Source organism: Eurytemora carolleeae, unplaced genomic scaffold (assembly GCF_000591075.1).
Source record: "Eurytemora carolleeae unplaced genomic scaffold, Eaff_2.0 scaffold32, whole genome shotgun sequence".
Taxonomy (NCBI): Eukaryota; Metazoa; Arthropoda; class Copepoda; order Calanoida; family Temoridae; genus Eurytemora; species Eurytemora carolleeae.
In genome coordinates, this window is record NW_019396068.1 from 214,207 (window position 1) to 239,106 (window position 24,900).

At 37.6% G+C, this 24,900-nt stretch overlaps 3 protein-coding genes across 43 annotated transcripts; all 3 read left to right on the forward strand.

Moving 5' to 3' along the window:
* Positions 1-887: 887 nt before the first annotated feature.
* LOC111711158 (E3 ubiquitin-protein ligase SMURF2) lies at positions 888-9,879 on the forward strand. Of its 41 annotated transcripts, none has more exons than XM_023485525.1 (12): positions 888-2,765; positions 3,158-3,309; positions 3,934-4,025; positions 4,567-4,775; positions 4,998-5,083; positions 5,559-5,748; positions 5,870-5,983; positions 7,777-7,871; positions 8,189-8,601; positions 8,716-8,825; positions 8,997-9,034; positions 9,262-9,879. In XM_023485525.1, the coding sequence occupies exons 1-9, from the start codon at positions 942-944 to the stop codon at positions 8,277-8,279; spliced, it is 2,853 nt and encodes a 950-aa protein (XP_023341293.1). In that variant the 5' UTR covers positions 888-941; the 3' UTR covers positions 8,280-8,601; positions 8,716-8,825; positions 8,997-9,034; positions 9,262-9,879. The 41 variants fall into 41 exon arrangements, with proteins under 41 accessions (XP_023341293.1, XP_023341312.1, XP_023341285.1 ...); XM_023485544.1 differs by having other exon boundaries at positions 8,732-8,825; XM_023485517.1 differs by having other exon boundaries at positions 8,189-8,567.
* Positions 9,880-10,738: 859 nt separating this feature from the next.
* On the forward strand, positions 10,739-18,303 carry LOC111711120 (splicing factor 3B subunit 1). The gene is made up of 10 exons (XM_023485378.1): positions 10,739-10,883; positions 11,389-13,706; positions 13,899-14,209; positions 14,469-14,616; positions 15,055-15,276; positions 15,878-16,088; positions 16,537-16,666; positions 17,158-17,302; positions 17,360-17,487; positions 17,746-18,303. The coding sequence occupies exons 1-10, from the start codon at positions 10,856-10,858 to the stop codon at positions 18,119-18,121; spliced, it is 4,017 nt and encodes a 1,338-aa protein (XP_023341146.1). The 5' UTR covers positions 10,739-10,855; the 3' UTR covers positions 18,122-18,303.
* A 5,393-nt stretch (positions 18,304-23,696) lies between these two features.
* LOC111710895 (uncharacterized) lies at positions 23,697-24,802 on the forward strand. The gene is made up of 2 exons (XM_023485084.1): positions 23,697-23,799; positions 24,239-24,802. The coding sequence occupies exons 1-2, from the start codon at positions 23,726-23,728 to the stop codon at positions 24,777-24,779; spliced, it is 615 nt and encodes a 204-aa protein (XP_023340852.1). The 5' UTR covers positions 23,697-23,725; the 3' UTR covers positions 24,780-24,802.
* The last annotated feature ends 98 nt before the right edge of the window (positions 24,803-24,900 follow it).

The window sequence follows — 24,900 nt, forward strand, 5'->3', positions numbered from 1 at the left end:
ATTGATTGTAAACTCATTTTAACCATATTTCTCTTTATTTCCATTTGTCCCTACTGTGTTATATTCAGGGCTACCCACAAAGAATGAGACGACTGTAGCGAATTTATCTTTTTTCCTTGCCAAGTCAACTAATAAGCCGTATTTTCTAGTTTGGATCGATAATTAGAGTTTTCAATGGTCCTTGTCACATATTTTGTGGAAACCTGCAAGAAAAACTGATAACTTACTTCTAACTTCCTAATATCTTGGGAATCGAAGAGCTTGAAGATTTCAAATTACGAGTTCTTCTAAATCGAATGCTAACGTAAAAAACATCCATAGGATTGCACGAATTCAGGTATGTCTGTATGTAACCTCAGATGAATCAGATTGAAAGGATTAAAAAGACAAAGGGAGTTGTTGGAATATCATTTGGTCTGAGTCTGTAGCGTATTCCGAGATGGGGCATCCCAGGGGGTCTGCCTCCCCTCTTTTGCCCCCGTACCCCCTAAGAATGCAAAAATCTTTAAATTAATTTTTCTGTGTTACACTCGTTACACCTTCTCTTCCTCCTTTTGCTCCCTAAGCAGCAAAAGATTTTGATTGATTGATTTCTACATCAAATGTAAATAATGTTAAATGAACGCGGCTTAATTAAAACAAAACCTGCGCTTACCCTGGGCGCGTCTGGAATCTTGTAAATATTATAGCAACAATTTTAAGGTTATATCCATCATTTTAAAACTTACGTAGTTTTGAAAAACTTTAAGGTTTTCTTTGAATAATTATGCTTAATCTTGAACCAAATTTTCAAACCAATTTTGGTTAGATGTCGGGATTTATTCATCAAATACAACTGGCGGATGTCGTATTAATAATGTTTTCAATCTTTCAAGCATTTAAACATTTAATTTTAAGATTGATTCTTTTCCAGAAAAATGTTAAAGACATGAAAAGTATAAATGGGTAAAATGAGTAACAGAAATGGGTCTGTTAAGATTCGCGTCACTATTCTCTGTGCGCGGAATCTAGCCAAGCGCGACCTGTTCCGACTCCCAGACCCGTTCGCGCGTATCAGCGTCGACGGTTCAGGACAAACTCACACAACAGACATCAGTAGAAACACCTTGGATCCTAAATGGAACCAACATTATGATCTCTACATTGGGAAATCAGATGCCATAACTATCAGTGTTTGGAACGATAAAAAAGTTCAGAAGAAGAGCGGAGCTGGTTTTCTAGGTTGTGTTCGTCTCCTGGGGAACTCGATCAACAGGTTGAAGGATACTGGATACCAGAGACTAGATCTTGTTTCCGACAATAACAATCCACTTCCGGTGAAAGGTCAGATAGTGGTTTCTCTTCTCTCTAGGGACGGGCACGGAACCGGAAGTCTTAATGCGGTCGTTGATCCCCTGGGTAACCTCAGTTGTCCGGCCGACCTTCCAGAAGGATGGGAAGAGAGGAGGACGACCTCAGGACGAGTTTATTACGTAAATCACTATCTCCGGACGACCCAATGGGAACGTCCCACTCGTCCTGCCGTTGAGAATAGCAATCCTTTATCCAATCCTCGGTTTCCGACCGATACTAGTCTTCCATCAGCCGCTCAATCCTTTACAGGGGAACCTACCTCCTCTACACCTCGGCGTCCTGAACCAGATCCTGTAGATCTGGTTGAGGGAGAGCGTCCTCCTCCCTGTGATCCTCTAACCCCCGGGAACAATAAGGTTGAAGCTAACAAGCAAAGGTTTATGTCCAGGACGGTTCTCCACCAACCCCAGGATCTACCGGCTGGATTCGAGATGAGAACAACTCAGCAGGGGCAAATATACTTTCATCACGTACCTTCAGGGATATCCACTTGGCATGATCCAAGGATACCTAGGGACGCTGTACCTCCAGAGGGTGTGGAGTTAGGAACCCTACCTCCGGGTTGGGAGAAAAGAGAAACTCCGTCCGGTCGCGGATATTTTGTTAATCATCATAATAGAACCACCCAGTTCACCGATCCCCGTCTTAATACTAGTTTGATCAAAGCAATGCTGAAGTCAAGATCAGAATCTAAACCTAGGACTGAGAACGGAAACAGTTCAGAGATTGGAGAAAACAGGAATGAAAATACTAACAGTGGGACGGATATAGTTAATGCTCGAGGTGAAAATGGAAACGGGAGAACGGAAAATCAAAACAGTGTTCCTGCACCTCTTCCTCCGCGGTTGAGTTCCTCCGGTCCTTCCTCCACTCCTGCCTCCAGCAATGGAGACGTATTCCACTCAGTTATATCTCCTCCAACACCTGTCAATATGTCTCCAGCTAAATCAAGTCGACCCCTACCCCCTCTACCGACAGAAACTCCGACTTCGGAACCCGAGCCTGCTCCGGCTGATGAGCAGGTTGACGGTTTAGCAATGAGCTGTCTAGCCATGGCTCTGGAACCCCCGGCTCGTCCGCCAAACCCTGCTGTAACTAACGTCAGAGCTCCTCACATACTTCCCAATCTTGCAATCCTGCAAAGAGATTCATCTTCCCCTAGATCCGACTCCCTGCAGGATCCTGGACCCGGAGTAAGAACCAGTTCTGGATACGTCCCCTCTCCCCAGAACAATAAATCTAGTTCACCTAAAATTCTCTTTGAAAACGAAGAATGTCTTCCAAAATATAAACGTGATTTAGTTGCTAAAATGAAAGTGCTCCGTAGTGAACTAAGCTCTCTCCAGGCACAGTCGGGACATTGTAGACTAGAGGTCTCTAGGCAGGAGGTTTTTGAGGATTCATACAGACAGGTTAGTAAACTGTTAATATCTTAATCAAAGGTAGTGTTCGGGAAAATTACACAAAGACGGTTTTGGATGAACTTGATCTATCTTATGAATCTAACGGTACCGTTTTAATTTCCATTTAGTTTCTGCCAAAAAAAATAATGTATCTTTTTTCAAAAGTGCGCTTAAATAAATTACTTAGATGTAAAATGTACTATTAAAGTAAAGGCATGAATCTTGTTTTACTATTTTACTGTGGAATCAACCCCAATATCAATAGAAAATCTTTTATTTAAAGAAAATATTGTTCTGACAAAAGTAATAAAAAACCCTTGTTTTTTGAAGAAGTCATTGAAACTACAATACTAATTGTTATTTTTAATATTTCTGATTTTGAACAAATTTATCTTTTTTAGGTGGTGAAGATGCGACCCAAAGATATGAGGAAGAGGTTGATGGTAAAGTTTAAGATGGAGGAGGGGTTGGATTACGGAGGAGTTGCCAGGGAGTGGTTGTATCTTCTCTCTCATGAGATGCTTAATCCGTACTACGGGCTCTTCCAGTACAGGTGCATATAGTATACTAGGCTGGGAACCCAGCGTTACCCAGGTTACTCAGTTACTCCCGCCATTTACCCGCACTTGGTCGTTTATTACGATTTTAGCTATTTTTTTCCTATACAAGTCGACTCACTCAACTTGTAATCTTCAAATCAAATCAAATCAAATCAAATATATATTTTTGTCCCAAGCATACATTACATTTAGAAAATAAAATATTTTTAAAGTATATTTATGAAAACTTGAGACGGGGAAGGCATTGATAGCCAGATGCTGTTTAACACGCAGCCCCATATTGGAGAGTCAGTTTTTGCAATGATGCTGACTTGAAGAGGTCTGAAAGACAAGCTAAGAATACTCCCATGGTTCTCCCAAGTTTCCCAATAAAGTTTTGAGGCAAATTGGTACAGGGGTTCATGAGTTATGATCGGACATTCAACCAAACAAACTGAGATTAATGCTTAATATAGATGCAAGCTTTGTGAGATAACAGGAATACAAAAGGGAGTGAATAGTGTATTATAGTGAATTTCAGATTTACTACAGTACCCTTATAAATTTCCTAAGCATACTGTAATTCTTTGGAGATAAATTTTATTTATGAAAAATCTTGTAACATTTATTTGTTTTAGTCGAGATGACATCTACACTCTACAGATCAACGCTGATTCTTCCATCAACCCAGATCATCTTTCTTACTTTCATTTTGTTGGAAGGATAATAGGTGAGTGGATCAAATTCAGTTATTGAATCAGGGTTTATTGTGTACTAGTATGGGAACCCAGCGCTGCCTAGATTAATTTGAGTTACCCACACTTAGATTTTACCGGAATCTCAAAACCAAGCTAAGAACATTCCCGTGGGTCTCCTGAGTTCCGCAATCAAAATTTAAGACAGACAAATAGTGATTACAACTTATATATATATAGATAATTTTCTGATTTTAAGTGCAAGATATTATATTTTAACAAGTGAAAGGCAATAATTTGGTTTATTTTTTAAACTTTAAAGTTTTTGAACTTTTCAACCAAAAATCTGATAACTTTCACAAGTTCATATTATTTGTACCACACGCTTTTAAAAGTCCAAAACCTTAAAAGTTTTAGAAAAATTAACGAAGTTATCGCTGATAAGGTTAGAAGAACGGGGCAGATAAATAGAAATACAATGTTAAATAATTTTTTTTCTTTGTTCTTATCAATTTTACATTTGGGTTCATAAAAAATTAGAAATATCAAGTTTATAAAATAAAATTGTGAATTTAGGCATTGCAATGTTTCACGGGCATTATATTGACGGTGGGTTCACGATGCCGTTCTACAAGATGTTGTTGAATAAGTCCATCAACCTGATGGACATCGAGTCTGTGGACCCGAACCTGTACACCTCCTTGAAGTGGATGCTGGAGAATGACATCACGGATATTATTGATACAACCTTCAGTGTGGAACATGACAGCTTCGGATGCTTAAAGGTTTGTAAAGGGACTAAATCTTCTTGAGTAATTATGGAAAAGATGTTGTCATTTTTCTATCTTTAAACATGTCAAATTCCGATTGTTACCTTCATTTTCTCTTTGCTTAATCCGTCAGCAAAAATAAATCCCATATATTTTGTTAAATTTCGGATATTTGAACATTTTTACTTAACAATTTTGTAAACATTTGTTGGTACATTTTGATTGTTTTGTTGTAAGGTGCATGAGCTGAAGAAGAACGGGAAGAATATTCCTGTAAATGAATCGAATAAGAAGGAATATGTTAAGCTTTACGTAAATTACAGGTATAATAGTATTTAATAAAGATAGAAAAATAATAAATATGTTAAGGATTGAAATTACAATAATCTTCACATTAAAAAAGTGGCATTTTCCTAACATTTGACGGGTTATTTGTAAATTATATGAAAGGGGGTCATAAAAGAGCCCATTAAAGGGTTCATGAAAGGGTATATGAAAGGGTACATGAAAGGGTACATGAAAGGGTACATGAAAAGGTACATGAAAGGGTACATGAAAGGGTACATGAAAGGGTACATGAAAGGAAAGGGTACATGAAAGGGTACATGAAAGGGTACATGAAAGGGTTCATGAATGGGTTCATGAAAGGGTACATGAAAGGGTACATGAAAGGGTACATGAAAGGGTACATGAAAGGGTACATGAAAGGGTACATGAAAGGGTACATGAAAGGAGATAAATAAAAGAATAAAATTCAAGGGGAAATTAAAACCAATATTAAGAATTTGTTAAATGAAGGTTTATGCACGGGATAGAGCAACAGTTTCTAGCTCTGCAGAAAGGATTTAACGAACTGATTCCTCAATGTCTGTTGAAATCCTTCGATGAGAGAGAGTTGGAGCTTGTGATTGGAGGACTAGGGAAGATAGATCTTGAAGACTGGAGATCCAATACCAGGCTTAAACATTGCCAACCAGATACAATACAGGTACAGTCTTCATTATTATCATCATTATCATCATTATCATCATTATCATTAGCATCATTAGCATCATTATCATCATTATCATTATTATTATTATTTTAATAATGGCTATTATTATTTTAAGGTTGGATGGTTCTGGAAGATAGTTGAAGGTTACTCTGAGGAGATGAGAGCAAGATTATTACAGTTTGTAACAGGATCCAGTAGAGTTCCCTTACAAGGGTTCAAGGCTCTTCAGGTTCAACTTTAATACATATTTATCCAGTTCTTAGGACAGGGGTATATATTCTCGAAAAATCATTTCCCCGTTTTCGAAAAACAAAAAAATAATTTTAGGTTTTATTCGCTGAATAGGGAATAGTTAAGGAGTTTATGGGGATATAAATGAAGTTTTTGGGAAAAGTATAAATAAGAAGGAAAACAACATGCCTTTTGATATTATGCTACATTCCGTATCCTTAAACTATGTGGATCCCCGGATCCAAAGAACCAGTTTTTAGGATCCATTTCTGGTCTCAAAGTACAAATTTTAAGTGTCGCCTAATGAGATCATGACCTATTGGGTAAATGAAGTTTCCACATATAACTTTGCCAAAGAAAAGAGAATGAAAATTTCGAAAATGTTTCTGTTGTAAAATTTTAAAGATGTACTCATGACCTGGAGCCCTTTGGCCAAATGAACCTATCCATGATCTGGATCCGCGTTCGAATCAAATGGATTGTAAGTCTGAAAACAAACACAGATTTCAAAACCGATCCCTGTATTATTTATCTGTACAAACCTAATCTTGTATTCCAGGTTCCTGTATTATTCCTCTATACTAATCAAATCTTGCATTCCAGGTCCCTGTATTATTCCACTGTACCCATCAAATTTTGTATTCCAGGTCCCTGTATTATTCCTCTCTACCTATCTAATCCTGTATTCCAGGTCCCTGTATAATTCCTCTCTACCAAACTAATCTTGTATTCCAGGTCCCTGTATTATTCCTCTATACCAACCAAATCTTGTATTCCAGGTCTTAGTATTATTCCTCTATACCAACCTAATCTTGTATTCCAGGTCCCTGTGTTATTCCTCTCTACCTATCTAATCTTGTATTCCAGGTCCCTGTATTATTCCTCTCTACCAACCTAATCTTGTATTCCAGGTCCCTGTATTATTCCTCTCTACCTATCTAATCTTGTATTCCAGGTCCCTGTATTATTCCTCTATACCAACCTAATCTTGTATTCCAGGGCTCTGTATTATTCCTCTATTCCAACCTAATCTTGTATTCCAGGTCTTTGTATTATTCCTCTATACCAACCTAATCTTGTATTCCAGGTCTTTGTATTATTCCTCTATACCAACCTAATCTTGTATTCCAGGTCTTTGTATTTTTCCTCTATACCAACCTAATCTTGTATTCCAGGTCCCTGTATTATTCCTCTATACCAACCAAATCTTGTATTCCAGGTCCCTGTATTATTCCTCTGTACCAACCTAATCTTGTATTCCAGGGCTCTGTATTATTCCTCTATTCCAACCTAATCTTGTATTCCAGGTTCCTGTATTATTCCTCTCTACCAACCTAATCTTGTATTCCAGGCCCCTGTATTATTCCTCTCTACCTATCTAATCTTGTATTCCAGGCCCATGTATTATTCCTCTCTACCAACTTAATCTTGTATTCCAGGTCCCTGTATTATTCCTATATACCAATCTAATCTGGTATTCCAGGTCCCTGTATTATTCCTCTCTACCAACCTAATCTTGTATTCCATGTCCCTGTATTATTCCTATATACCAATCTAATCAGGTATTCCAGGTCCCTGTATTATTCCTCTATACCAATCTAATATTGTATTCCAGGTCCCTGTATTATTCCTATATACCAATCTAATCTTGTATTCCAGGTCCCTGTATTAATCCTCTATACCAACCTAATCTTGTATTCCAGGTCCCTGTATTAATCCTCTATACCAACCTAATCTTGTATTCCAGGTCCCTGTATTATTCATCTATATCAATCTAATCTTGTATTCCAGGGTTCTACAGGAGCTGCTGGTCCTCGTCTGTTTACTCTCCACCTGGTGGACGTAGATCTAAACAACCTACCCAAGGCCCACACCTGCTTCAACAGGTTCACACTTTAAATAGTTGACAGTCACATTTTTTACTTTTCTCCGAAAACATTTTTTCTTTTCGTTGTAATTTCATGTGACCTTAAATTTAAAGAGTATGCCTGATTCACAACAGTACCTTTAAACCTTTATCTGATCAATAATCGTTTAAAGTGTTAAATTCTAGCAATTGCAACTTTTTTAAGAAACCACAAATAAAAATAAGCAATTTTCAATATTCCGCCTCATGCATTTTTGATCAGGCACCGCTTTTTAATTTCGTTTACGATCCCTTTAAACTTAAAAAATTGTCTAAATTTGATCTATTTTTATCCAGGTTGGATATGCCGCCTTACGAAACCTTTGAGAAGATGAGTGATAAGTTGACCCAGGCAGTTGAAGAGACTTGTGGTTTTGCCGTCGAGTGATACATGGCGTTTTTCATCCTGGAGGAGTTCATTCTGAAGGTGTTCATTCTGCAGCTGTTCATCCTGAAGGTGTTCATCCTGAAGGTTTTCATTCTGCAGCTGTTTATCATGGAGATGTTCATCCTGGATAAACCTAGATGTTTCAACCTGAAGGTTTAAACTTCCTAGATGTCTTCACCATGTAGTTGTTTATTCTAAATCCATCTTGCATTCCTAGTAGAGTTCAACCCCTGAATCGAGCCTAACACATAGTTTAAGCAAATCAATGTGTCAAGAACTAAGGTGGAGGTGGGCTGGTGGTGTATTATAACTGCTCAGATTGGTAGTAAACAACAGTTTCACAAAATTCGATCTTTGTTCACAATTTTTGTTTTGTTCTGATGAACTATTACGTCACAGTATGAAGTGTACACAACCCCTATCCCCCCAATCTTAGTTCTTCACACATCAAGTAAACCGCGACTGAGTAACCGTACTCCGCATTCAGAGAACTTGGATTGGAGTTGATTCACTTATTAAAAATTAACCTCTCGACAAAGAAATTTAGTCTTTGCCACTTTTTTCTAATCCCTATATCTTTGCAACTCAATGACATTGACATTAGATATTTTAACTATAAATTTTGTTAGACCAAAAAATCTAAGTTTAATTCATCAAAGGTTTACACCATTAGAATCTTAAGATATAGGAATTAGAAAATTTGAGTTTGTGGCAAAGATTCAATTCTTTTAACTCGAGACTTTGTTATCTAAGGAGTAAGGACTTATTTTATTGTTTTATCTTCAGAACTTTTAAATGGTGCTTTTAGACTTATTTTTTTTGGGTGGGGAGGGGGGGGGCTAGGTTTACTGTATAATGTCATTTCGCAAACTAAACTTATGACTAAACTGTAAGCTAATATGAGACTGGTCTAGTTAAAGACTTGTAAGCTAGAAACTGCCTGTTAAGATTAACTCCAATCCACTAAGATCTCTGATTACAGAGGTTTCTGCTCTAATCTGAGTGATTTGTTGTTTTATTCAACCATGAGCAAACATTTTGTACATTTATGAATTTATATCAGAATTTAATAGTTTAAACTTTGATCTGAGAATTAACAATTTTCTAGAATTTTTATTTCAATTGTAAAAACCAGGCCTGAGAAATTATTGACAGTGGTAAACTCATTATTTATTGTTTTGGAACGCGAGAATATATATTTACAACAAGCTCCCTCCACTCCTCATAACTTGCTCATTAACTTTCAAACTTTTCTTTTTTATTAAATGTGAATCGTGCAATTTGATTCCTGTAGAAATAACTCTAAGAGAAAGGGGATCAGCATTTTTATCATAAATATTTAAACTTGAGGAGTAAAATCTCGAAACTTAAAAGACTTATTCTAGTATACGGAGACTGCACCAGTCCGGGAGAGATTATTTATTTACCCTTTTTCATGCAAATTTACACATAATTCTTTTATTTACATCAGAATCAATAAGAAATTGTGATTGTGTACAGTAATTATAGATAACACAGATGGGATGAGAGAAGTCTCTTATAACTTACAGGTCATGGTGCTTTGTCTGTAGGTTGATTGTTTATAAAATAATAATAATAATAATAATAATATTACGATCTATTCAATTCACGGCACCTTGCAAGTCGAAGTGTATAGCTAGGTACAAACATGTACTTGAAAAAACAAACATTTTTGATGCTTCTTGTTCTGTCCTATCTGTGTAAACTGTAAGATTTTCTATAATTCCGGTCATTTCTTATAATTCCAGTTTTTCTACTCATAATTTTTTTTATTTGTCAAAAAACTTAAAGTGAGGGATAATGATTAGTTGTTATTTTGTTAGCTGAGTTATCTACTATTTTAGTTTATTTAATTCTAGAAATTATAAAATAATATTTCAATTATTTTATAAAATGTGAAATGAAATGCCAGTTAACACAAAATACAAATATTTAGTTTTGATTTTGCCATTTTCAACCCAATTACTTAAATATGTTATTTCATGATTTACATTGAATGATTTTAATGTGTACACTGTACATGTGTGTACATTGTACAGCGTTGTAAAAGATAATTGATCAAATATCTAGTGAAGAATATTAGTTTTTATAAAAACATTAATACATTTAATTGAATATTTTGTCTTATTTCTTTGCTTTTCAGAATTAGATATGGAATATTAGAGTAATAACTTCAGGAATGTAATTTTCATAATAATGTTTTTTTTGTGAGAAAGTCATGGTCAGAGGGGTATATATTTTTAAGAATTACTCTTGGGGGCGGGAGGATTTTTCTATGGCCTGGGGGATTTTTCTATGGCCTGGATGAAAATTTGGAGAGCTCAGACTGAGACAGAGAAAGTGACGTATGCAGGAATTTGCAATTTGCCTAAATTTTTAAAAATGTTATAGTTTTAAATGTCGTCTTTTTAAAAGTCTAAATTGTTTTGTGAGTGTAGTCGGTCGCGGTTTGGTTATTCCAACATGGCCGCTTGCTTAAACAAAACGTTTTGAATTTACGAAACAAAATTTAGTGATATTTTACGTGAAATAGAAGATAATCACAGAATCTAAAGATGGAACAGGCCCCGAAAACTCACGAAGGTAAGAACTAAATCAAGAATTAACTCATAGATCAGCGATTTTCTAAATTTGGTATGACCAAGTATTCTATAATTTGCCGATATTCTTTTAATTTATGTTAAAGGATCGCTTAACATCAAAATTGAGTTATTTGAGACTTATTTGTCGTCATGGTCTTGAGATTGGTTATTTTTATGGATGACCAAATTTATCCATGTGTTGAATATGAGATGCATGTACAAAATTAATAGGTGGGGGGAGGGTCCAAAAATCGTTTTTTAGGAACTTATTTAGTTTTTAATCAAGTTTCTTATTTTTTCATCTCCTCTTAGAATCAATATTTTCTTAATTTAACTTTCTTTAACTAATATTTGAGAAGCAAGTTTGCGTGATCCAAATATATTAATGATCAAGATTAAGGCCATAGTCTTTGATTGATTTACATTTTCTTTATTTTTAATTCAATCTTACTCTAGCCAATAGAAGGAGAAGAAAACATGTCAAAACTATTTATTTCTGTTTTTAGACATTGAGGCTCAGATTGCTGCAATCCAAGCCAAGCGTGCCAGTCAGCCTGTAGACGAGGATATTCCTAAGGAGAATGAACGTGTTGGACTCAATGAATCTGGTATATTCGATACAGAGATCTACGGAGGGAAGGGTAGGTTCGAGGGATATATGACGAGTATTGCATCCAAGGAGGAAGATGACGACGATGAAGGTATGGCCCCGGAGCGAAGAGGACAGAGAGCGTCCTATACTGCACCCCTGGCTCTCCTTAATGATGTTGCCAAGAGTAACGAGGATTATGATCCGTTCTCCGAGCACAAGCGCCCTACTGTTGCTAGTCGCGAGTCTGAATATCAGGCGAGAAGACGCGCACAACAGATTTCTCCGGCGAGGTTGGATCCGTTCGCGGATGGAGGTAAAACTCCGGAGGTTGGGTCTCGAGGATATGCTGAGATCATGAAGGAACAGTCTCTAAAAGGGACAGAGGCGGATTACAGAAAACAGATGGCGGAGAAGGCGAAGGACGGAACTCTCAAGGCAGTTGACACGAATGGAGCAGCTAAAGCAGCTCCTAAGAGGAAAGGGAGATGGGATCAAACTGTGGACGAAACCCCGTCAAAGACAGCTAAGAAACCCGCTGCAGCTTTCTTTGCTGAAGCAACTACTCCGTCCCACTCCGCCGCCTGGGCAGAGACTCCTGGTAGGAAGGATCCTGGCTCAGAAACTCCAGGAGCAAGTACTCCTGGTAACAGAATGTGGGATCCTACTCCCGCTCACACTACTCCGGGTAGGGAGAAGAACCAGGGAGCAGAAACCCCTGGGCATGGTTCAGCTACTCCTAGTGCTAGTACTAGAAGGAATAGGTGGGATGAAACCCCAAGAACAGATCGTGAAACTCCGGCTCACGCAGGTTGGGCTGAAACTCCCCGATCTACACAACCTGGAGACAAGATTATATCGGAGACTCCTACTCCGTCTGCCAGTAAGCGTAGATCTAGGTGGGACGAAACCCCCGGAGCTACTCCTAGCATGACACCCGGAGGAGCTACTCCCAGTGGATCTGCTACCCCAAGTATGACTCCAGGAGCTACTCCAAGTATGACTCCTAGTGGAGCTACACCCAGTATGATGACTCCAAGCGGAGTTACTCCAATTGGGCAGAAAGCTATGGGCATGGCAACTCCTAGTCCTGCACAGATGATGCAGATGACTCCTGAGCAGATGCAGGCCTATCGTTGGGAGAAAGAGATTGATGAGAGAAACCGTCCTCTCTCCGATGACGACCTGGATCATATGTTTCCTCCTGGATATAAAGTTCTCCAACCTCCTACAGGATACATCCCGATCAGGACTCCCGCAAGGAAGCTTACAGCTACTCCCACTCCTATGCTGGGCGCGACCCCTCAAGGATTTTACATGCAGACAGAAACTTTGGATAAATCTGCAAAGTTTGTTGATAATCAACCTAAGGGACAAAATCTTCCATTTCTCAAGCCTGAGGATGCGCAGTACTTCGACAAACTTCTTGTTGATGTTGATGAAGAGATGTTGTCTCCTGAGGAGCTCAAGGAACGAACCATCATGAAACTTCTCCTGAAAATCAAGAACGGAACTCCTCCAATGAGAAAGTCGGCTCTGAGAAGAATTACAGACAAGGCTCGAGAGTTCGGAGCAGGACCACTCTTTAACCAGATCCTTCCCCTTCTCATGTCTCCAACTCTGGAGGATCAAGAGAGACATCTTCTCGTCAAGGTTATCGATCGTGTTCTCTACAAGCTTGACGATCTTGTTCGTCCTTATGTTCATAAAATTTTGGTCGTCATTGAACCACTTCTGATTGACGAGGACTACTACGCTCGTGTTGAGGGACGAGAGATCATCTCTAACCTTGCTAAGGCGGCCGGACTCGCCACTATGATCTCAACCATGAGACCCGATATTGACAACATTGACGAGTACGTCAGAAACACAACAGCTCGAGCCTTCGCTGTTGTTGCGTCAGCTCTAGGGATCCCCTCCCTTCTCCCCTTCTTGAAGGCCGTGTGTAGATCCAAGAAGTCCTGGCAGGCGCGTCATACTGGTATCAAGATTGTTCAACAGATCGCTATTCTCATGGGATGTGCGATCCTGCCCCATCTCCGAGCTCTTGTTGAGATCATCGAGCACGGATTGGTTGATGAGCAGCAGAAAGTAAGAACTATTACTGCTCTGGCCTTGGCTGCTCTAGCTGAAGCCGCCACTCCGTATGGTATTGAGAGCTTTGACTCCGTTCTCAAACCTCTTTGGAAGGGTATCAGGACTCATAGAGGAAAGGGTTTAGCTGCTTTCCTAAAGGTAAGATAAAAATTATGGATTTTCTAATAATTGGACAAATTAAGCAAATTTGGGGGGAGGGGGGCATTTGGGGGCGTTCTGAGTTGTGAGTTTCTAAGTTTTGGATGATCTGAGAATCCAACTTTGAATACTTTATTTGTTGGCGTGTTTTGACACGGCTCTGGCAGTCTTTACTTAATCTATATTTCTCAGGCTATTGGATATCTGATCCCGTTGATGGACGCCGAGTACGCCAACTACTACACGAGGGAGGTGATGTTGATCCTGATCAGGGAGTTCCAGTCTCCCGACGAGGAGATGAAAAAGATCGTCCTCAAGGTTGTTAAACAATGCTGCAGTACGGATGGTGTGGAGGCGCAGTACATTAAAGACGATATTCTCCCGCATTTCTTTAAACACTTCTGGAACCACAGGATGGCGTTGGACAGAAGGAACTACAGGCAGTTGGTGGACACTACAGTCGAGATTGCGAACAGAGTTGGAGCATCAGAAATTATTAATAGGTAAAATTATTTTGCATTGTCAATTTTGAGTTAATAAATTTATATTTTGCTGACGGGTTGGGCCATTTGTTTTCTAAAAGGTTATTAAGAACGCTTAAAAGGCTTTCAACTTTTCTTCAATTTTTAGCTTTTATGCTTTTTAAACAATAATTTCAATAATATATGTAAGGTACCAAAATTCCGCAAGTAAGTCTGCGTCGAAGCATTTTTAGAAATGTCTTCTATTAGACCTACAAATATATTTATCATGATTGTTTAGGTTGGTGGACGACTTAAAGGATGAGAACGAGCAGTACAGGAAAATGGTGATGGAGTCCATCGAGAAGATCATGGGAGGGTTGGGAGCTGCTGATGTGGACAGTAGGTTGGAGGAACAGCTCATTGACGGCATTTTGTACGCTTTCCAGGTCAGAGAATTTTTTACAAAGTTTTTTTATAGCGTTAAGAATCTTATCTTTGCACATGAACAATTCTTAGAAATAAAAATAGTCAATCATAGGAACTGGCACAAAGATTTATTTAAAATTAAAAAAGTACAAGAATATTTGTTTGCATTTGTTTCACCTACAGATCTGATTAAACAGTACCTAGTGAATCCACACAAACTTTATTTCCTAATCCTTTTATTGTTGCGGTTGTTTGGCTTGTACCTTTGTTATTTTAAACTGTGAATTCTGCTAGAGCAAATATTCAAAGTTTGAAATAATCAGCATCAAAAGGTTACAAAGATATAGGGAGTAACAAATTGTAGCTTAAAGCGAGCTATCAATTCCTAAAATACTGCATTTCAAAATTAAAATTAAAATTTTGTCTTAAAATTGATTTTTCATGTTTTATATTCCCAGGAACAAACTACCGAGGATGTAGTTATGTTGAACGGATTCGGTACTATCGTTAACAGTTTGAGTAAACGTGTCAAACCATACCTGCCACAGATCTGTGGAACAATTCTTTGGAGGTTGAACAATAAATCGGCCAAGGTTCGGCAGCAGGCCGCCGATCTTATCTCCAGGATTGCTGTTGTCATGAAGACCTGTCAGGAGGAGAAGCTCATGGGACATTTAGGGGTAAGGTTCAACATAATCTCAGGGCCGTCAGGGGGATTCCGCGAAAAAGCCTGAACAATTCCAGAAATGCTTGTGGGTAAACAGAAGATGCAAGAAGCAGAAGGGGGGGGGGTTAAATAATTTTCATGAATATAAATGTACCCCTGCACTGCAGTGCATATTTCTCATTTTAGGTACTTTTAAACTGTTTGAGAAGAAGTTTCTCTGCCTGAGTCTTTTGATCCTAAACTTACTAGTTTCTTAATTAAAAATAGAGCTAGGATGTATATGTATAGTACTCACCCGTCTACAAGCCGATAATGACAATTATTTCTAGGGCTGACTACGAAAGTAGATCTAAAATCAATTGGAAATTTACAAATTAAGATTGGCAATTAATGTTTGTTTCGGAACCACATGGACCTCAAAAAGGATTTTTGATATTTTTCTATTTTTAACGATCTCTAATCTTTTTACATCTTCAATTTTCTTTTTAAAACAAATCTTGCACTTTCCCACAAATTTTCATTGACATTCTAAGTTAAATTAGTTATTTTTTTCATCTGTTTTTCATAACATGCCACTTCAAATTTAAAATCATTCTGAACGCTGTGTACTCTAGGTTGTTCTGTACGAGTATCTAGGAGAGGAGTATCCCGAGGTTTTAGGATCTATCCTCGGAGCTCTCAAAGCTATCGTTAATGTTATTGGAATGACCAAGATGACTCCTCCGATCAAGGATCTTCTCCCAAGGCTGACTCCGATCCTGAAGAACAGACATGAGAAGGTTCAGGAGAATTGTATAGATCTTGTGGGAAGGATTGCAGACAGAGGTAATTTAAATGATTTCTATCTTAACCCAAAAAATATTCTTAAGAATCCGAAAAATTTCTGAATGACAAAAGCTCTAAAAAAAATTGATTAGGTTAGAATTCCCTAGTTTAGCGTAACTAGAAAGAGATATTTGAACTACTTCTCGGGAGATTTTAAGAATTTATGCTTAATGAAGGTCCGGGGAAAAAATGAAAACATGAACATAAAAACTTGCATTTTTTCGATGATTTTTAATACATTTTACACAAAAATTTATTTAGTTTTCCCTGAAAATAATTCATTTTCGAATTAAACCCAAAAAATTTGGCCAACATACCTAACTTCTGGGAAAATATTTATTTATTTTTAGTAAAATATTCACTCCTGCTATTTCTCTTATATCTGAGTTTGACTAATATTATTTATTAGATTAATCTAGATCAGCTGTCAAACAAATACTACTTGTAGGTCCCGAATATGTTTCTGCAAGAGAATGGATGCGAATCTGTTTTGAACTCCTAGAGCTATTAAAAGCGCACAAGAAGGCGATTAGAAGAGCTACTGTTAATACTTTTGGATATATTGCTAAAGCTATCGGGTAAGTAAATTAAGTTAATAAAGTCTTTAAATATAAGTACCTGGATAAGTTTAAAAAGACAAATCCCCCCCCCCAAAAAAAAAATATTTAATCCAGTAAAAAAAACAAATGTAAACATCGTCAAACTATATTATCTCTCTTTGTTCTTGATATAGCAAATTCATCTCAATTTTGGGATATGTTCGGCAGGACATCCTGATTTTATTTTATTTGATGTTATTTGATTTGATTTGTCCAAATATTTCCCATAGAACCCATTTCAAGAATCATACTTTTTTTCTATATAAATATAGCCCAAAAGAATAGAAAGAGTTGTTTCGCAGAACCGGAGAAAAAAAAAATTCCGGGTTTTGGTTTTTAAAAGAACGAATTAATTTGCCATTCGGAATCCAATTTTTTATCATTCTCTAAAGTCTAAATCTTTGTAAGTGATTTTAAATATAAAAATATAACTTTAAATTATTCTAGTTGAATAAAAATGTACTCTATAGACCCCATGATGTGTTGGCGACCCTGTTGAACAACTTGAAGGTGCAGGAAAGACAGAACAGAGTGTGCACCACCGTAGCTATCGCCATTGTAGCCGAGACCTGCTCCCCCTTCACCGTTCTCCCAGGACTCATGAACGAATATAGGGTATGTATCCTTGCCTACCTCTACGCCTGGATATTGACTAACTAGTTTCTGTTTCAGGTTCCGGAGTTAAATGTCCAGAACGGAGTTCTTAAATCTCTTTCTTTCTTGTTCGAATATATCGGAGAGATGGGTAAAGATTATATTTACGCTGTTACTCCTCTTCTAGAAGATGCTCTCATGGACAGGTAAACTATTATTCTTACAATTTTCTAAAAAATATTTCGGAGAAAAAAATCAATGATGTGGTTTATAATTTTTTTTTGTTAGGGCCGATGCGTTATAAAGAAGCTAGCTATATGTTTAAACAAATACAAGTTCACATTTAACACAAGAATAGTGTTATTTTTGTTATTTTTGAAGCTTATCAAATTAAAGTTATTGCGCAACTTTTTCTCAAGATTTTTTCGTTTTTGATGATTTTTAAGTTTTTTTTCTAATTTCAGAGATCTTGTGCACAGACAGACAGCGTGTGCTGCAATCAAACACATGGCCCTTGGCGTGTTCGGATTCGGCTGCGAGGACGCCCTCGTCCATCTCATGAACTTCGTTTGGCCGAACGTATTCGAAACCTCTCCCCATCTCGTTCAAGCGTTCATGGACGCTATCGAGGGTATGCGGGTAGCCCTGGGACCTATCAAGGTTCTCCAGTACTGTATGCAGGGTCTCTATCACCCTGCTAGGAAGGTGAGGGACGTATACTGGAAGGTTTATAACCAGCTCTATATCGGCGGTCAGGACGCACTAATAGTTGGGTATCCGAGAATACCAAACGATGCTAAGAATTCCTACGCTAGATACGAGATGGATTATGTTTTATAATTTATATTGTGTGAGCGTAGTGTCAGTCAGGTAAATGATCGTTCCTTCTATAGATAGGGTTCAACAGGAGGACCTTGAGGAACACCCTGTCTTAAATTTTTTATTATTTCGGAAATAATTTTGTCTGAATTGATGATTGAAAAACCTTACCGTAAATAAACGTATTTCTCATAATAAGATCATATTAAGTCAAATGAGTTATTTTGGTTTGTATCAAAATTCCAAAGGTTTTAGAATTTTATGTTTGTAAGTTTGACACGAAGATTCTGAACTAAAATGTTGTCTGTGACCAAACTGAATGAACAGTAAGTAGAAGTAAATACGCAAACTTTGTTGAACCACTTTTCTTGAACTTGAAATAATTTATTATTATTCAAATCTATATTTGGTCTTAAAAATGCAACAAAGAAAAAGAATTACAATACATAACGGTTTATATGCATTACATTTCTTCACTGAATTTCGTCCTAGGCAGGATAAATCATTGATGAAAAAATATTTGTCTTCCATTTTAAACTAAGGAGTGTCATACAGTGCTCTGTTACAGCGTAATCATAGTGTGGGTTAGCTTGTACCTATGGTTTGTGATGTGCTTTTGTTTTTTACCTATATTTTCTAAATTGGCATAATGAAATATTAATTAATGTTTTCTAAATTTCTATTATTCACATTTGCCCCCCCCCCTTTACCGATAAAACCAACCTAAAACAGGGGCTGTTTTCTGAAAATAAAGTACCACAAAGAATTATCTGAAAGAATTTTGACCTTTTAATGGTTCAAAAAGTTACAAGTTATAAATTTACATATATCTCTGAGGCAAAAATCTTCTCTGATAATTGAAGATATAAATCGCTCGAAATTTAAAACTAAACGTCATTACTCAGTCTAATTTCTATAGTGGTTTGGGGGGGGGGGGGGCTTTGATAAGTGGCCGCTCCTTAACAGGGTGGGGAGGGCTGAACCCCCTTGAAAATCAAAGCCTCCACTATTCCCGAGGGAGGCTGAGCCCCCATATCCCCCCCCCCTGAATACCTGATTGTAAAGTTTAATAAAAGTAATCTTTAACATAAAACAGTTTTGAAATCTATGGTCACACGACGTAGAACTGGTGAAAAGGGATATTAGGTTGTTAACCATTATTTTACTACAGGGACTGAGACGTAACTTAAAGTCACCCTTGGACCAGGAGAACCTTTAACTTACAAAGAAAGTTGAGATAAATATAGGGATCTAGGGAACTATAGAAGATTAATAGATATTTAGGGAGTTATCAAGAGAACCAGGAGAACCTTCAACTTACATAGAAAGTAGAGATAAATATAGAGATCTAGGGAACTATAGAAGATTAGTAGATACCTAGGGAGTTATCAAGAGAAACAGGAGAACAAGACTTTAACTTACATAGAAAGTTGAGATAAATATAGGGATCTAGGGAACTATAGAAGATTAGTAGATACCTAGGGAGTTATCAAGAGAAACAGGAGAACAAGACTTTAACTTACAAAGAAAGTAGAGATAAATATAGAGATCTAGGGAACTATAGAAGATTAATAGATATTTTGGGAGTTATCAAAAGTACCAGAAGAAAAAGACTTTAACTTGCATAAAAAGTAGAGATAATTTAAGAGATCTAGGGACCTATAGAAGATTAGTAGATACCTAGGGAGTTATCAAGAGAACCAGGAGAACCTTCAACTTAAAAAGAAAGTTGAGATAAATATAGAAATCTAGGGAACTATAGAAGATCAATAGATATTTAGGGAGTTATCAAAAGAACCAGGAGAACAAGACTTTTCCTTACATAAAAAGTGGAGATAAATATAGGGATCTAGGGAACTATGGAAGATTAGTAGATACCTAGAGAGTTATCAAGAGAAACAGGAGAACAAGACTTTAACTTACATAGAAAGTTGAGATAAATATAGAGATCTAGGGAACTATAGAAGATTAATAGATATTTAGGGAGTTGTCAAGAGAACCAGGAGAACAAGACTTTATAAATCATCAGATAAGCAAGGAACCAGCAAGATTAAGGAAACGAAGGAGAATGTAGTGAATAATGAGAGATCAAGGAACCAGGAAATATGCATGGAACCAACGAGATTCAGAGAACCTGAGAACCCTCGAGTTTAAGGGAACTAGAAGATACATATGTAGAGAATTATTGGAGATCAGATGTTGGAGGAACTAGAGATACAGGGAACCAGAGGAGATTTACGGAACTAGGAGAGATACAAGAAACTAGGAGAGATAAAGGGAACCAGGGAAGATACAAGAAACTAAGATTGATACAGGGAACCATAAGATCTACAAGTATTATCCTGAGAAAATATCTTGGACAAGATAGAGCTGGGATGGGTGAACTTAGAAACAGAGCTATGCGTATTCACCAACTAGTAGGACAGTGGCTCATCAGAACGAGGAACTTGCCAGAATAATGCATCCTGAGTCTTGACAATAAGCGGATTTATTCCATCCTAGCAAGCCGAATATCCATGAGAACAGGTAACAAAATTGATAAAATAGGGGAAAACCCATCATCGTGGTATGAGAGGGACCCGGATTAACAATAAATGTAATTAATGCAGGGTTTTAATATTACCTGGAAAGATAAATGGATAAGATGTTCATGTACTAGGCTAAAGATCATACTAAACGAAGAGTTTAAGGGGGCCAAGGATGTTGGCCTGGGGCTACAGAATACTACGGGTTCTGGTATCCCTACATCCGGGTACGCTTGAATTCAGGGTTCTTAAATAGTACATGCCTTAAGCGGACTACCCAGACTACCTCAGGCGTGAGGAATACACGTGTCATTAGGGGGAGTGCTGATGAGTGGGATTGCCTGGGGCCAGGAACAACCCCAGCGATTCTCTTTAAATAAATAAATAAATATAGGGAATCAGGAGTCTCAGGAGAGATACAGCCTTGTAAGCAATTGAGAGGGACAGGGACTGGAGAAGATACTGGAACCAATGAGAAATTTTGGGAGCCTGGAGAGATACAGGGAACCTGGCGAAATCTAGGGAGCCATGGGAGAGATTCAGGGAACCAGGAGAGATACAGGGCACCAGGAGAAATCTAGGGAGCCAGGAGGGATGCAGGGAACCAGGAGAAATCTAGTAAGTCATAAGAGATATAGGGAACCAGGAGAGATATAGGGAACCAGGAGAGATACAGGAAACTATGAGATATTAAGTAAAACAGGAGAGATACAGCAACCTGAAGTGATACAGGGAACCATGAGTAATATAGCCTTGTTAGCAATTGAGAAAGACAGGGACTAAAGAAGATACATGAACCATGAGAAATTTTGGGAGCCAGGCGAGATACGGAACCTGGTGAAATTTAGGAAGCCAGGAGAGATACAGGGAACCGGCCAGGACAAATCTTGGAAGTCAGGAGAGATGGAACCAGGGGAAATCTAGTGAGCCAGGTGAGATACAGGGAACCAGGAGAAATACGGCCGGAAACAGGAGAGATACAGGGACCCAAGAGAGATCAGAAATCAAGGAGTTATAAAGGGAACTAGGAGATATTAAGTAAAACAGGAGAGATACAAGCAACCTGAAGTTATACAGAGAACCAGGAGAGATACAGGGAACTAGGAGAGATACAGGTAACCAAGAGAGATTACAGGGAACTAGGAGTTAAACAGGAAACCATGGGAGATATAAAGTAAAAGAGAGGAGTTACGGGCAACCCGGAGAGATTCAGGAAACCAGGAGAGATACTGGGAACGATGCGAGATACAGGGAGAGATACGGGGAATGAGGAGATACAAAGTAAAACAGGAGAGATACGGCAACCTGAAGTGATACAGAGAACACGGAGGGATACAGGGAACCTTTAGTAAAACAGTGATTGTACAGATGCAAAGAATTTGTAAAACGAACTTGAACTTTTTAAAATATTGAGGCGCATTATTTAAAATCCGCAGTTAGCTGAAACCAAACCAAATATTTTCTTCAAAACAACATTCTATAGAAAACTTTCTGCTAGTGCAGGATCAGCAGACCCTTTGTGTTACTTTATTTTTTACGTCTTATCTTACTCATCTTACACATGCTTGAGTTCATTTCAACAATTTTTTGTTTATTTGTTTGTAAATAATATAATTTGGGATATGGTTGATTATTTCTGGGAATTCAGACAATTAAGATAATAGTATTGAACCAATATTTGTTTTATTTCAATCATAAAAATGCATTTAAATGAAACAATTGAAGCAAATTGAATGAAATAGAATCGTAATGAAAATAATTATGAATCTTTTCGAATTTAATCTTTAGACATAAATATAACGGCTTAACTATACATTTGATAGTTGGTATCGTAGATTGCCTACGTGATTTTTTCCAATAGATAAATTTCGTACAATACATTTTATCATAGCACGCTGGTCGTCCTAGATAATGATTCTTGGACAACCCCTCCCCCTTCTATAAATTTTGTACATGACCACTTTTTTTCAGTGAAATTATTTATTTTTTATTATTTTAGGGAGGTTAAGACAATTTAACTGGGCAGAGCGCTGCGGCTGGGACAGGTTAGGGGCCGATCGCCGCGGTTAGGACATGCTAAGGGGCCTGACGCTGCGGCCACATGGCCAATTATATCTATGTGTTACATACGAGATCCATGTACAAAATTGATAGGAGGGAGGTAGGGGGGGGGGGGTCCAAAAATCGTTCTCAAGGAAATTACCTTGCATGCCTGAGACCATATTCAGCGAATTCAGCCTAATAAGGGCTCAGTTTCATTTGCCATAATACTTTTGCCATAAATACTTTTGCCATAATTACATTTGCCATAATACATTTGCCATAATACATTTGCCATAAGTAACACTTGCCATGAATTACACTTGCCATAAGTTACACTTGCCATAATGGTTACACTTGCCATAATTACACTTGCTATAATTACACTTGCCATAATTAAAATTTGGTTAAAATTAACAAACATATAGATATATATTTTTTAATTACAAATTAAATACAAATTACAATCAGTGACAGTTCGAATTCGGGGTCGAATTGTAACTTAGCACATTTTAGCCGAACATTTCCAATAATTTACTTCTGTAGACAAGGCATTGTCTACATAGGTGTAGTTGTTGTTGTCTCGAACTATTGGTTTACCCTTACTTGTGGTCTCAACGGTCCTCCATTGTGAGGAAATATGGAGCTGAACTTGAGTCAACTAGTCTGCTAAAAACAATGAGAAAACTAAAGTTGGGAATTTTCATGATAAAATTTCCCGCCTTTGCAATAAAAAAAGAGAGATTTATATCTTTTTAAAAATTAGAAAATTATGACAAAAGTAATTATGGCAAGTGTAATTATGGCAAGTGTAACCATTATGGCAAGTGTAACTTATGGCAAGTGTGACTTATGGCAAGCGTAACTTATGGCAAGTGTTACTTATGGCAAAGATATTATGGCAAGTGTAATTATGGCAAATGAAACTGAGCCCTAATAAGGAATATTAGGTAATTTATTAACAATCAAGCTCGGTTTTGTGTGCTGTTTGGCGAATTTGAAATAAAAATGTTACGTAAATGGAGTTTTTCTCCTAAAATCAACTTACCAAATTGATCAAATGAACTACATTTTCAGAGACAAAATGACTGACACACCTCCTGGTGCCACTAGCTCATGGGTTGATTTATCCAGGTTTATCCAGTTTATTTGAGATTATTTCGGCAGCTACTCACCCTCCCATAGATGAGCTTTATTCCGATAGTTTTTCTACTCGAAATGTTCAAATTGTTGTTCTGAAGTATGCTAATAATTAGTAGGGCCTGATGCCTAAAAATGATTTACAATTTTCTCTTTATATTTTTGACTTGTGTGGATTGAGTATGTTAATCAAAGATTAAAAAAGAAATATAAATTGTTTAAACTGGGTTACCCACAAATTGGCTGTGATTTCAGTCTTTTTCTTTCCTTCATTGAGTCTTATTGCTGTAAACTTGCTTTTAGTTTTTGCAAGTTCTATTGAAATACCATCAAAAATCTGTATTTCAGCTCGTCATTGAAGTCTAATCCTTTGTGAATAACTCGGTATTATTTCAGCATATTCTTTAAATTAATATTTCAATTTCTGATTTAGAGAAACAGGAATACAGTTTTCCTCTCCTGTTCCCACCTCTCCTAGACGAACTACTCCTGTTCCCTTCAACATAGACAATGATTATATTAGGATGCTCCGGGAAGCACAGAAGGAACACTCCGCCCGATCCTCCGCCCGGGTTTCCCCCATCAGCTCCGCCATGATGTCGCTCTCCTCCACCTGTAAGAATACCCCCTCCGCCTCCCCAAAGTCTCCGCCGAATAGTCCAAATACGGAGTTGGCGAATTTTGAGGAGAACCTGCGCGGTGTGGTTGTGAATAGAGAACCTGAGGTTCTTGAGGAAGTATATGGAGTAAACTGGAGATCAAGACCTAACATGCTCCCTCCTAGGAACTGGAGAATAGCAAGCTCTAAGGCCTCCTCCGGGAACCAGAGTGATAGTGAAGAGAGGAAAACGGAGAAATCCCAGATATCCAGATACTTCCCAGCTCTGATTGCAACAAACCTTCTCTCACTTACTCTCGGAGCTTGGCTCGGATACTGGATCTTTAAGAGAACTTCGATTAAGATCCTGTCTTAATAAAACCATATTTTACTACTTAATATTCACTTTATACATACATACATAAAGCATGCATTATATTCATTCGTCTATATTTGTACTATTGTATACTTACCATTAGTTGAAAAGTCACTAGTAT